Source organism: Taudactylus pleione, unplaced genomic scaffold, assembly GCF_031769625.1.
Source record: "Taudactylus pleione unplaced genomic scaffold, aTauple2 ptg001691l, whole genome shotgun sequence".
NCBI classification, from domain to species: Eukaryota; Metazoa; Chordata; class Amphibia; order Anura; family Myobatrachidae; genus Taudactylus; species Taudactylus pleione.
In genome coordinates this window covers 168462-183478 of record NW_028286088.1, presented here as the reverse complement: position 1 = coordinate 183478, position 15017 = coordinate 168462, and the positions used below count along the sequence as shown (strand labels likewise).

Sequence of the window (15017 nt, the reverse complement as noted above, 5' to 3'; positions counted from 1 at the left end):
GCATGACAGGAAGGGGACATGATATATGGGGGAGTGATATATAGGGGACTGTTATATTATTATTAGTAGCAGTAATAGGCAGGGCATGACAGGTAGGTAGGTGATATATGTGGGTGTAATATTACAATTCGCACTCCATGATTGCTGCCCTCCTCTCGCTCTTACGTCACTAACGAAGGTTTCCCGCCTATTTATGTGGGCGGGGACTGTATGGGGAGGCGTGGCTTACTGAATTATGGCATACTAACTTACGAGAGGCAGCAATGATCCTTGGCTCGGTCTCCGGCTGAGGCGCCATCTTTCATGTGTCTAATATCTGTGAAAGCGTGATCTGGTCTCCGTTATAATGGCTGGCGCTCGGCACCTGCTGCTCTTTGTTGGGAGACACCTGCATTATTTAAGTGTTCTTGGCTCAGCCTTATAATATTATAATTTATTACTTATTTTTAACCTCCGGCGTCTCTGTATGATGAAGCCCAGAGTCCGGCAGCGGCACCGGGCCAGGTGTGTGCGTCCAGGGTATGATCACACAGCCTTCCTCTATGGCCGACGCTGGGACACACGTCTCAGGGGTGCCAGCTATTTACCTGCATCTCTAAGTGGCTGATATGTACCGCCTCAGGGAGATTATATACCCATTATACCACGTCATCACCAGTTCCCCTCTCCTATTATTTCCTACCCACCTGTTGTTTTTTTTTATATTCTCGCCCCCTCCCATTCTATATTGTTATTATTACACCCCATTCTCTATATCATCACCACCTCTCATCCATTCTTATTGTTATCCCTACCCCAAACTATAGCCTCACCCCTTCCCCCTCACCTATTATTATCCCTCCACCCATACAATATTCACACCCCTCCCACTCTCCTATTTCCTCCCCACCTTATATTCTCACCCCCCATTCTATATTGTTATTATTACACCCCATTCTCTATATCATCACCACCTCTCATCCATTCTTATTGTTATCCCTCCCCCATACTATATTCACACCTCTCCCCCACTCCTATTCTCCACCTTATATTCTCACCCCCCATTCTATATTGTTATTATTACACCCCATTCTCTATATCATCACCACCTCTCATCCACTTCTATTCTTATTCTCCCGTTCCATATCTTCCCCCCACTCCTATTATTATCCCTCCACCCATACAATATTCACACCCCTCCCACACTCCTATTTCCTCCCCACCTTATATTCTCACCCCCCATTCTATATTGTTATTATTACACCCCATTCTCTATATCATCGCCACCTCTCATCCATTCTTATTGTTATCCCTACCCCATACTATAGCCTCACCCCTTCCCCCTCACCTATTATTATCCCTCCACCCATACTATATTCACACCCCTCCCACATTCCTATTATTATCCCTCCACCCATACAATATTCACACCCCTCCCACACTCCTATTTCCTCCCCACCTTATATTCTCACCCCCCATTCTATATTGTTATTATTACACCCCATTCTCTATATCATCGCCACCTCTCATCCATTCTTATTGTTATCCCTCCCCCATACTATAACCTCACCCCTTCCCCCTCACCTATTATTATCCCTCCACCCATACTATATTCACACCCCTCCCACTCTCCTATTTCCTCCCCACCTTATATTCTCACCCCCCATTCTATATTGTTATTATTACACCCCATTCTCTATATCATCACCACCTCTCATCCATTCTTATTGTTATCCCTCCCCCATACTATATTCACACCTCTCCCCCACTCCTATTCTCCACCTTATATTCTCACCCCCCATTCTATATTGTTATTATTACACCCCATTCTCTATATCATCACCACCTCTCATCCACTTCTATTCTTATTCTCCGGTTCCATATCTTCCCCCCACTCCTATTATTATCCCTCCACCCATACAATATTCACACCCCTCCCACACTCCTATTTCCTCCCCACCTTATATTCTCACCCCCCATTCTATATTGTTATTATTACACCCCATTCTCTATATCATCGCCACCTCTCATCCATTCTTATTGTTATCCCTACCCCATACTATAGCCTCACCCCTTCCCCCTCACCTATTATTATCCCTCCACCCATACTATATTCACACCCCTCCCACATTCCTATTTTTATCCCTCAACCCATACTATATTCACACCCCTCCCCCACTCCTATTTCCTCCCTACCTTATATTCTCACCCCCCCATTCTATATTGTTATTATTACACCCCATTCTCTATATCATCACATCTCTCATCTATTCTTATTGTTATCCCTCCCCCATACTATAACCTCACCCCTTCCCCCTCACCTATTATTATCCCTCCACCCATACTATATTCACACCCCTCCCACTCTCCTATTTCCTCCCCACCTTATATTCTCACCCCCCATTCTATATTATTATTACACCCTATTCTCTATATCCTCACCACCTCTCATCCATTCTTATTGTTATCCCTCCCCCATACTATATTCACACCTCTCCACCACTCCTATTCTGCACCTTATATTCTCACCCCCCATTCTATATTGTTATTATTATACCCCATTCTCTATATCATCACCACCTCTCATCCACTCCTGTTCTTATTCTCCCGTTCCATATCTTCCCCCCACTCCTGTTATCCCTCCACCCATACTATATTCACACACCCTCGCCCACTCCTATTATTTCCTTCCCACCTTATATTCTCACCCGCATTCTATATTGTTAATATTACACCTCCTTTCATCCACTCCTATTATCCCTCCCACATACGATAGCATCACCCCTTCTCCCACTCCTATTATTATCCCTTCACCCATACTATATTCACACCCCCACTCCTATTATTTCCTTCCCACTTTATATTCTCACCCTTAATCTATATTGTTATCATCACCACCTCTCATCCATTCTTATTCCTCCCCCGTACCATATCCTCACCCCTTCCCCCACTCCTATTATTATCCCTCCACCCATGCTATATTCACACCCCTCCCCCACTCCTATTATTATCCCTCCACCCATACTGTATTCACACCCCTCCCCACTCCTATTATTATCCCTCCACCCATACTATATTCACACCGCTCTCCCATTCCTATTATTTTCTCCCCACCTTATAATCTCACCCCCCAGTCTATGCTATTATTACACCCCATTCTCTAAATCATCACCTCTCATCCACTCCTATTCTTATCCTTCCCCCACTCTATTATTATCCCTCCACCCATACTATATTCACACCCCCTCCCCCACTCCTATTATTTTCTCCCCAACTCTCCTATATTCTCACCCCCATTCTATATTGTTATTATTACACCCCATTCTCTATATCATCACCACCTCTCATCCCTCCACCATACTATAGCCTCACCCCTTCCCCCACTCCTATTATTATCCCTCCACCCATACTATATTCACACCCCTCCCCCACTCCTATTATTTCCTCCCCACCTTATATTGTCACCCCCATTCTGTATTGTTATAATTACACCCCATTCTCTATATCATCACCACCTCTCATCCACTCCTATTCTTATCCCTCTCCCGTTCCATATCCTCACCCCTTCCCCCACTCCTATTATTATCCGCATCAATTTTCTATCCTCAGAATCTCCCCCATACTATATCCTCACCCCTTCCCCCACTCCTATTATCCCCATCCATTCTCTATCCTCAGAATTTCTCCCCCATACTATATCCTCACCCCTTCCCCCTCTCCTATTATTATCCCCATCCATTCTCTATCCCCAGAATCTCTCCCCCATACTATATCCTCACCCCTTCCCCTACTCCTATTATCCCTACACATTCTATATCCTCAGAATCTCTCCCCCATACTATATCCTCACCCCTTCCGCCACTCCTATTATTATCTTAATTCTATATCCTCAGATATTTCCCCCATACTATATCCTCACCCCTTCCCCCACTCCTATTATTATCCCCATCCATTCTCTATCCTCAGAATCTCTCCCCCATACTATATCCTCACCCCTTCCCCCACTCCTATTATTATCCCCATCCATTCTCTAACCTCAGAATCTCTCCCCCATACTATATCCTCACCCCTTCCCACACTCCTATTATCCCTACACATTCTATATCCTCAGAATCTCTCCCCCATACTATATCCTCACCCCTTCCCCCACTCCTATTATTATCTTCAATCCATTCTATATCCTCAGAATCTCTCCCCATACTATATCCTTACCCCTTCCCCCACTCCTACTATCCCCATCCATTCTCTAACCTCAGAATTTCTCCCCCATACTATATCCTCACCCCTTCCCCCACTCCTATTATCCATACACATTCTATATCCTCAGAATCTCTCCCCCATACTATATCCTCACCCCTTCCCCCACTCCTATTATTATCTTCAATCCATTCTATATCCTCAGATATTTCCCCCATATTATATCCTCACCCATTCCCCCACTCCTATTATTATTCCCATCCATTCTCTATCCTCAGAATCTCTCCCCCATACTATATCCTCACCCCTTCCCCCACTCCTATTATCCCCATCCATTCTCTATCCTCAGAATCTCTCCCCCATACTATATCCTCACCCCTTCCCCCACTCCTATTATTATCCCCATCCATTCTCTATCCTCAGAATCTCTCCCCTATACTATATCCTCACCCCTTCCCCCACTCTTATTATTATCTTCAATCCATTCTATATCCTCAGAATCTCTCCCCATACTATATCCTCACCCCTTCCCCCACTCTTATTATTATCCCCATCCATTCTCTATCCTCAGAATCTCTCCCCCATACTATATCCTCACCCCTTCCCCCACTCCTACTATCCCCATCCATTCTCTAACCTCAGAATTTCTCCCCCATACTATATCCTCACCCCTTCCCCCACTCCTATTATCCCTACACATTCTATAGCCTCAGAATCTCTCCCCCATACTATATCATCACCCCTTCCCCCACTCCTATTATCCCCATCCATTCTCTATCCTCAGAATCTCTCCCCATACTATATCCTCACCCCTTCCCCCACTCCCACTATCCCCATCCATTCTCTAACCTCAGAATTTCTCCCCCATACTATATCCTCACCCCTTCCCCCACTCCTACTATCCCCATCCATTCTCTATCCTCAGAATCTCTCCCCATACTATATCCTCACCCCTTCCCCCACTCCTACTATCCCCATCCATTCTCTAACCTCAGAATTTCTCCCCCATACTATATCCTCACCCCTTCCCCCACTCCTATTATTATCCCCATCAAATCTCTATCCTCAGAATCTCTCCCCATACTATATCCTCACCCCTTCCCCCACTCCTATTATCCCCATCCATTCTATATCCTCAGAATCTCTCCCCATACTATATCCTTACCCCTTCCCCCACTCCCATTATCCATTCTATATCCCCAGAATCTCTCCCCCATACTATATCATCACCCCTTCCCCCACTCCTATTATCCCCTACACATTCTATATGCTTAGCACCCCTCCCCCCACTCCTAATATCCCCTACACATTCTATATGCTTAGCACCCTTCCCCCATAGTATATCATCACCCCTTCCCCCACTCCTATTATCCCCTACACATTCTATATGCTTAGCACCCCTCCCCCATACTATATCACCCCTTCCCCCACTCCTATTATCCCCTACACATTCTATATGCTTAGCACCCCTCCCCCATAGTATATCATCACCCCTTCCCCCACTCCTATTATCCCCTACACATTATTTGCTTAGCACCCCTCCCCCATACTATATCCTTGCGGCTGTGCAATACCGTCCTTACCTGAATCAGGCCCTTAAGGTTTGGACACTAACCCAACCCTATCCTTGACCTACCACCCCTCTCCAATAATGGCAGTAAGTAGTACCTGGGGGCAGCATGCCTGGTGCTTTTGCTGTACATTGAGTGATAAAGATTGCATTCATTTATATATAGATGTCCCTGTCACCTTGCAAAACCATGTTACTCCCGATCAGTCTCATCTAAATGATTGCTCATCATGGCTACCAATTATCGTATAATGTGTCTTTCTTCTTCATGGTCCATAGGCTCCACAGGGAGACCTTGGGGTGTAGGTGATGGAACTGAATCCGGGCACCATGCAGTTAAAGATTTCAGCTCCCAGAATGCGTTGGGTCCACTCTGCCTATACCCTGCCCCCGAGCCAGAGGCGCCTCACTTTCATTGGTGCCCGGCCGGAGTCGCTTAGGCAGCCCATAAGCTTGTTATTTTAGTTTAATTTTACTTCATCTTGAGTGCGCAGCAGCAGACTGTCCGAGGGACGTCTGTGCTGCCGCTCCGTCATCCCTTTGGGCCGCGACGCCAGTACCGATCTGGGGATCTCGGCGGGCATGCCGGGGGTCAACGCTAGCCAGGGTCCCCAGAGAGGACCCAGTTTGAATTGTACTTTAAGGGACAGGCAAGGCGGGTCGCTGCTTGCAGTGACCTACGTGTTACGGTAGTCAATACCTCTGGTCTCAGGGACAGACCGGAGGTGCTGAGTGTGGATACAGGCACCAGCCATCGCGATCCACTAGACCACCAGGGACATTTTGGTGCAGGAAACCAGTGTCCCAGGGGTTAATAATCAGCCTGGGGGGCGCCTTTCCTCTAAAGTCTGGCTTCTCTGAGCTCTTCTCCAGCCACGCCCCCTCTGAGGTCTCCAGCGGCCATTTTGTTCATGTTGCGCTGAGTCTGTGTAGTTGAGTGTAGGGCTAATTTGCAGCAATTCCTGCATTGAATGTGACTTGTGCTAGCGCTGCCTGTCTGTGTCTCTTCTCTACTCAAAAAGTAACAATAATTGGAAAAACCAATCATCACTCATCAGTATAGTGATTCCTTCGTGGGGCACTTTTGTACATAAATGATTTGTTAGTATAATTAAAAATTAGCTTTTAATATATCTCCAATAAAAGAATAGGGATTTGTTGTGCTCATTTATAAACTAATTGAGCTCCCTTAGCAATTAATCTCATGAATTTATAAAAACAGACCTATTATAAGAATTAGCATAAAGTATGTGGTGACTATGCTTGTGTGAATTCCTATGCTCATATAGCTCCTGATGGGTACATAATATATTATAATAGCAGGGTCAGGTACAGTTCGTATGACATAAAAATTGTAAATAATAATTGGAAATAACTAATAAATTAGAACTGTATGTAATAATAACTACTCGGTCATTTGCGATAAATCTATACATTGAGTGTGATAGTAGTGTGTCTGCTGAGTATAATCCCAAATTCATATACCATGTATGGCCAAACACAAACGATGCCGGCTGGCAACAAATGATTTAATCCTATTGCCGGGTTGGATACTACCTCAATGTAACCAAAAATATATAAATATACACATGAAATGCTAGCAGAGTACTCTGAAAAAAGGGGAGAGCAAAGACCACCCTGTAGGCGTAAATATCCCAGATGACCTGATACTGATTTATATCAGGATAGCAATCCCGGATGACATACTTATATATTATTAGTTACTATAGGCATATAATATCATGTTGTGTCACATAACCCCATAGAAATTACAATAGTAAGTACGGAGTACTAGTACCTGGTCCCCTCTGCTGTCCAGGGTCTTCTATGAGCGGATACCTGGATGAGAGAGGGATTAGGAATAACTCCGATAGAAAATAAGGGAGAGGTGGGGGACACTGATCCATACGTGGTGTTAGGCAGTGTCTGGTGCTGAAAGTATTGCAGAAATCTGAATGCGCCACCGGACCAGGTCACGACCCACCCGAAGAAGAGTACCTGAGTTACAATGACCAAAGGATTGTGCCTGACACTGTGCTACCGTGCTGCTCCCTCCTGCAGAGGGGAGTGACTGACTGGACACGTGTTTCACCACAACGGGCTTGTTCACCATACAGCCTCAGGCTGCATATCCAGGTCTGTCCTAAATAGGCTTCTAATGTCAGATTATTCACATGTGAGAATGGTCTGGATAATTAACCAGCAGTTTACATAAATTATAATGATAACAATAGAACAAAAATGTTCTTATATCATCATATACAGCACGTGTGAGATTAGAATGGTATAATAGAAATGTAACATTCATCTTGTAAGCTTGCTCAAACGTTTAAAACAACATAAATTGGCAATCAAATAATCACTTAAATAATTATGTGATACATATTTGTAAAGGCTCCCATACATCAGCAATTGATTGCAGCAATCATGCAATTTGCAATCGATTGTGTATAAAAATCTTTCCCTCTTTCAATCGATTGTGTATAAAAATCTTTCCCTCTTTCAATCGATTGAGGCAATTCTGCAATCGATTGAAAAAGGGAAAGATTTTTATGCACAATCGATTGCAAATTGCACGATTGCTGCAATCAATTGCTGATGTATGGGGGCATTTACTTTCTGTTATAGGTCACAAGGGAAAAAAAAAAGAATTAATATTGTGAAAGAAACAAATATCATTTAACTGCCAAATTTAAACAAAGTACATGCAGAATCTACCCTATAATGGAGAGAACACACCAATTATACAGCAGCTGATAAATAAAAATATATAAATAAGAATAACAGTAATAATGATAATCAGTTTGAATCCCATTGAAACCAGAATCATACATGAAAGTCAGATCATTGATATATCAACATAAATTTCAATTTCACGTTTGATATACCATATGTTAAGTAAGATGAAACAATGGGCCTGATTCAGACCCACTCGCGAGCGGCTGTCCGCTCGCAAGTGGGTCGATGTTCTGGACTGAGCATGCGCACGACGGAGGGAGCTCCGTCGTGTGCATGCGCCAGACGCGACGAGCGAAGGAAAGTCCTTCGCTCGTTGTGTCTGATCAAAGGGGGCGTGCTGTCAATGTTGATTGACAGCACGCCCCCTTTGGTAGGCGTGCCGGGGGCGTGCCTCCCTGACGGGGGCGTTCCCACGGGAACGCCTCCCGTCAAAAGCCGGCCCACTGACATCACTAGTGATGTCTCTCGACCATCGCGGCCATCAAAATGCACACTCGTATAGGCTGTGGGTGGTGACCCACAGCTATACGAGCGTCCAGAAGGACGCTCCATTTTCATGGAGGCCGGCCCTCATTCAGAGCGTGCGCTCTGCTCAGAGCGTACGGCTCTGAATGAGGGCCAATGTTCCATATATTAAGTATTAATCCTATAAATGACTAAACAATATACTAAAAAAATAAATAAATATAAGAATATGAATAAAAATAATAAATAATATATATATATATAATAAAATATATAACTTTTATATTAACCACTTGCCTGGCACGGTCGTATCAGATACGACCCTACCAGAGTGGGCTTTCCCTGACATGGTCGTATCTGATACGACTAGTCAGAAACACACAGTGGGCGGCTGCTGGAAGTTAACTTCCAGCAGCCGCCCACCTCAGAGGGACCTACTGGTCACTCTACACCTGCGCCTCCTCCTCCTTTGTGTCCCGATCACTGCTGGCCACAGTGATCGGGCCCCGGCGGCACCCCCCTAGAAGCCACGGCTCATGTAGCCGCTGCTGCTGTGACCCGATCACTGTGGCCAGCAGTGATCGGGCAGACGGACCGTCAGAAGCAGTAGCGGCGGCTCTGGTAGCCACCACCGCTGCTCTATCTCCGGGCCGCTAGCGGGACACCCACCCGCTGAGGCTCCGGAACAGTGAGATCACTGTGTACCAGCAGCTGCAGCTCTGGTAGCCGCTGCTATGTCTCCGGGCCGCTAGCGGGACACCCACCCGCTGCGGCTCCGGAATACAGTGTAGGAGGTGGAGCAGCAGCAGCGGCTCTGATAGCCGCGGCTGCTGCCATGTCCCCTGCTGCCCCCGCCCACCCTTCTCCAGCCTCAGCTCCACCTCAAGTGCCCCGATCACTGCTGGCCACAGTGATCGGGCAATATATTTACAGTCAGGTGCATAAATATTGGGACATTGACAGAATTTTCATATTTTGGCCTCTAGTCACCACCGCAATGGCTTTGAAATGAAACAAACAAGATGTGCTTTACCTGCAGACTTTCAGATTTAATTTGAGGGTAATTACATCCAAATCAGGTGAACGGTGTAGGAATTACAATGGTTTCTATATGTGCCTCCCACTTTTTAAGGGGCCAAAAGTAATGGGACAAACTAAACAATCCTAAATCTAACTTTCACTTTTTAATACTTTGTTGCAAATCCTTTGCAGGCAATTACAGCCTGAAGTCTGGAACGCATAGACATCACCAGACGCTGGGTTTCATCCCTGGTGATGCTCTGCCAGGCCTCTACTGCAAATGTCTTCAGTTCCTGCTTGTTCTTGGGGCATTTTCCCTTCAGTTTTGTCTTCATCAAGTGAAATGCATGCTCAATCAGATTCAGGTCAGGGGATTGACTTGGCCATTGCATAACATTCCACTTTTTAGCATTAAAAAACTCTTTGGTTGCTTTTGCAGTATGCTTCGGGTCATTGCCCATCTGCATTGTGAAGCGCCGTCCAATGAGTTCTGACTGATAATGAGCATATAATATTGCCCAAAATACTTCAGAATTCATTCTGCTGCTTTTGTCAGCAGTCACATCATCAATAAATACAAGGGAACCAGTTCCATTGGCAGCCATACATGCCCACGTCATGACACTACCACCACCATGCTTCACTGATGAGGTGGTATGTTTTGGATCATGAGCAGTTCCTTTCCTTCTCCATACTCTTCTCTTCCATTCACTCTGGTACAAGTTGATCTTTGTCTCATCTGTCCATAGGATGTTGTTCCAGAACTGTAATGGCTTTTTTAGATGTTGTTTGGCAAACTCTAATCTGGTCTTCCTGTTTTTGTAGCTCACCAATGGTTTACATCTTGTGGTGAACCCTCTATATTCACTCTTGTGAAGTCTTCTCTTGATTGTTGACTTTGACACATATACACCTACCTCCTGGAGAGTATTCTTGATTTGGCCAACTGTTGCGAAGGGGTTTTTCTTCACCAAGGAAATAATTCTTCTGTCATCCACTACAGTTGTTTTCCGTGGTCTTCCGGGTCTTTTGGTGTTGCTGAGCTCTCCGGTGCATTCTTTCTTTTTAAGAATGTACCAAACAGTTGATTTGGCCACACCTAATGTTTTTGCTATCTCTCTGATGGGTTTGTTTTGATTTCTCAGCCTAATGATGGCTTCACTGATAGTGACAGCTCTTTGGATCTCATATTGAGAGTCGACAGCAACTGATTCCAAATGCAAATGTCACACCTAGAATCAACTCCAGACCTTTTACCTGCTTAATTGATAATGAAATAACGAGGGAATAGCCCACACCTGTCCATGAAATAGCTTTTGAGTTGATAGTCCCATTACTTTTGGCCCCTTAAAAAGTGGGAGGCACATATAGAAACCATTGTAATTCCTACACCGTTCACCTGATTTGGATGTAATTACCCTCAAATTAAATCTGAAAGTCTGCAGGTAAATCACATCTTGTTTGTTTCATTTCAAAGCCATTGTGGTGGTGAATAGAGGCCAAAATATGAAAATTCTGTCAATGTCCCAATATTTATGCACCTGACTGTATACATAAAGTTGTAAAAAAAATATATATACACATATGTATATAGCGTTCCCGCTAGGCAGTTTTAGCAGGGCGCGGCGCGGCGCCCTGCCCTCTTTTTGGAAGGCAAAAAGCACCCTGCCCTCCAGAAGGAGGGCAAAAAGCACCCTGCCCTAACAGCCTGCGGGAACCGTCTTCACCCACGGGTCGGCATCTATTCTCCCTGTCTGCAGGGCTTGGGGGCAGCCCGGCGTGTCCGTAAGTGCCGGGCACGCCCCCAAGAGTGACGAAAAGGGGACGCGTCTTATAGACACGCCCCCTTTTCGATGACCATGCCCTATTCTCGGTCACGCGCGCTACTTCGGCGCGCGCACGGACATGCCCTCTCTAGCTCCGGCGCCCTGCCTCCCGCCGGAGCTAGATAGAACACTGTATATATATATATATATATACACACGTGTATATATATACATATGTGTGAATATATATATATATATACACACGTGTGTATATATATACACACATATGTGTATGTATATATATATATATATATATATATACACACACACACGTGTGTGTAAGCAGCAGTTATATATAAGATCGATATCGCAGAGCCTCCGATTAGGGATGGCAACTGACCATCGATGGTCTGGCTGAAAACAAGTGGTTTGCCATTGCTGGTGGCCATCAATGTTGCACCATCGATGGTAATCCTCAAACGATGTTTAGGAAACATCGCCAGTTGTGGTCTACACAGATCTCCTCGACCAATCGCGAAACAATTGATGGCTTCTAACGATGGTTGAACCATCGATGCTACAGCCGTCAATGGCCATCACTACAGTATAACATAAAAATTGCTATTTTTATGTTATACTGTGTTCTAAAAAAATATTTTTTTCAAATAAAATAGTGATGGATAAGTTTAAAATTATGTACGTGACCTAATTCAATCATAAAAGAAACCGACAATTTTGGAGCGGTTTTTGGAAAAAGAATTCGTCAGTTAAGTGGCTAAATTGGTTTTTCCAATTGTTACTTTTTGAGTTCTAGTTACTTAATTCCAGGGAGCACCTCCAGCATATAAAATTTATCTTATGATAAAATTATGATATAAGATATGATATATATGGTACCTGTTGCTGGTTTTACTTATAGATGTGAAATATAACACTGGTTATTATTCCTGTGCGGGATATTCCGGTTTCTTTGGGATAAGTCTCTTCTCTACTGTCAGCTTATGGCTATACCTTTCTCTATTTCATGCCCTAATACAGGTGTTGTTAGGGTGGTTCATGTATAACCTCATACATATATACAATATTTGTGAGGTCGGTCACATACTGTTGCCTGCTGCACTGTGCCATCTTTAGGCAGCAGGTCCCTGCAGCTTACCCAAGCATAAGACAGGACCAGTATATTGCTTCCCTGCTAGTATTTGTACATAATCCTGGTTCCTCCTCCTTTAGGTCCTTTCGTCCCCAAGGTAAATTTAAAGAGCAGTCCTTTCCTAGACAGTCCACTGCCAAAAAGGCCGTCAACCCTAAGAAAACAGGCTTGGAATACAAGACGTCGGCCTCCAAACAGAGGATAAACCCTCGGCTTGACGGGGCGGGCATCCCTCTGGGGGACGCCAGAGTTGGAGGCCAACTTAAGTTGCCCAGTTCTGGAATCAAACCACCAAGGACGCTTGGGTAAGAAGTGGTCTCTCACGGATACGCCCTCTCATTCCTTCGAAGACCCCCCTCACCAGTTTTTCTGCACAGGCCCTTCTTCAGACAAGAACAGGGCCTTACGGATCCTTCCTGCAGGCAGGGGTAATTGTGCCAGTCCCACTATCCCAGCGAGGGACTGGTTATTATTCTACTGTCTTTCTGGTGCAGAAGCCGAATGTATCTCATCGGCCTATCAACCTCAAATCCCTGAACAAATTCCTTAGGGTACCCAGGTTCAGGATGGAAACCTTGCGCTCCATCATACTGGCTATAGAACCTGGGGATTTTATGGTATCGCTGGATATTCAGGACGCATACCTACATGTCCCTACAACTCCTCATCAGCAACTCTTCCAGTTCAGGGCGCTACCCTTTGGCCTATCCACAGCTCCAAGGGTGTTTACCAAAGTTATGGCCATCATGGCAGCCCATTTGCGGAATCAGGGTATTCGGCTACTATCATACCTGGACGACCTCCTTCTGTTGGCAGGTTCTCCAGAAGTGCTTCGCCACCACCTGCAGCAGTCTATTGCCTTTCTACAGGCGCACGGGTGGTTTATCAATTGGAAAAAGTCCTTCCTGAATCCCTTGCAGAGGATGATTCATCTGGGGGCCCTCCTCGATTCTCAACAGCAGATTTTTCTGACTTCAGACAAGATCTCCTTGTTACAACTACATATACGCAGATGCCTCCACAGTGTTATGTTCTTTGTTGTTTGTGGACCCGGGGTGGTAGCAGGAGCGATCACAGAAGTGGGTTTGAATATAAAACTAGTTTTTTTAATACGTACTTGAGTAGACATAAAATATGGCAGTAAATAAAAGTCCAGGTATATATAAACGTGCACTAGAGTTCTGTGGTGGGAGTAATGGTTTAATGTCCAAGTAGAAACAATTAGAACTGTCCAAGTGTGCAGGTAGTGAGACTGGAATAATCAACCAGGTATGCAGGTAGTGATGCAGGAAATAATAAGCCAGGTATGCAGGTAGTAAACTAAGGCAAATGAGCAGGATGTCAGCAGGCTCAGGCACTCGGGTATGGGCAAGGGTGGTGGAGGAAGCAGGGTAGTCCAGCGGAAGCTAGGAGCTGACAGGCAGACTGGCAGACAGCGAATTTCACATGAACAGGATAAGCACAGAGAACTCCCTCAGCTAGGCTGAGATACACATTGCACTGGCAAAGAAGGAAGGCACTGACCCTTCCTAAATAACCCATGCCGTGCTGTTACTGGCCGGAGGGAACATGTGACTCACCAGGATTGGCCAGCCGCCTCACATGGCCAGAAGCCAAAATGGCGGCGCCCATGCCAAACGGAATGGAGACGCCGCCAGGCCTTACCAGCACAGAGTGACAACAGGCCTGCACAACAACGCGCGCAGCCAAAGCCCCCTGCCAGACACCAGCTCCGCCACCCGACAGCCCGCGCCACAACGACCTCACAGGTAACACCCGCCTAGCGCCATGCTGAAATACTCTGGCCGTGACACACAGTCGCCGGGTGTCAATACACTCAGCGGTGCAGGTTCTGGGATCCATGGTGTAGACCTTCGACATGGTGGAATATGCTCAGTTTCACTCCAGGCCTCTGCAGAGGCTGATCCTTTCGAGATGGGAATGGATTGCCCCAGCGGATCAAAGCTCAGACAATAGTGCTCTCTCCGGAGGTGTCTATCTTTGTCTTGGTGGCTACTGACGTCTCACCCCTTTTGGATCCCAGACTGGGTACTCCTAACGAACGCCAGTCTACAGGGCTCTGACGCAGTGATAGGTCTGCACTTTTTTCAGGGTCATTGGCCAGCAGTCG

The 15017-nt window shown here is 45.5% G+C and overlaps 1 protein-coding gene across 5 annotated transcripts in view; it reads left to right on the top strand.

Annotated features, from left to right (window-relative positions):
* Nucleotides 1-439: 439 nt before the first annotated feature.
* The window catches only part of MEIOSIN (meiosis initiator), a 115614-nt gene continuing 101036 nt past the window's right edge, over nucleotides 440-15017 (top strand). For 4 of the 5 annotated variants that reach the window (XR_015876200.1, XM_088464572.1, XM_088464569.1 and 1 more), the window contains exon 1: nucleotides 440-519. Coding sequence is in view for 4 of the 5 variants with exons in the window: in XM_088464572.1 (XP_088320698.1) it covers nucleotides 467-519 (53 nt within the window). In the remaining variant the exon portion in view is untranslated. The remainder of the gene's footprint in view (nucleotides 520-15017) is intronic. The other variant, XM_088464570.1, reaches the window with a different exon arrangement.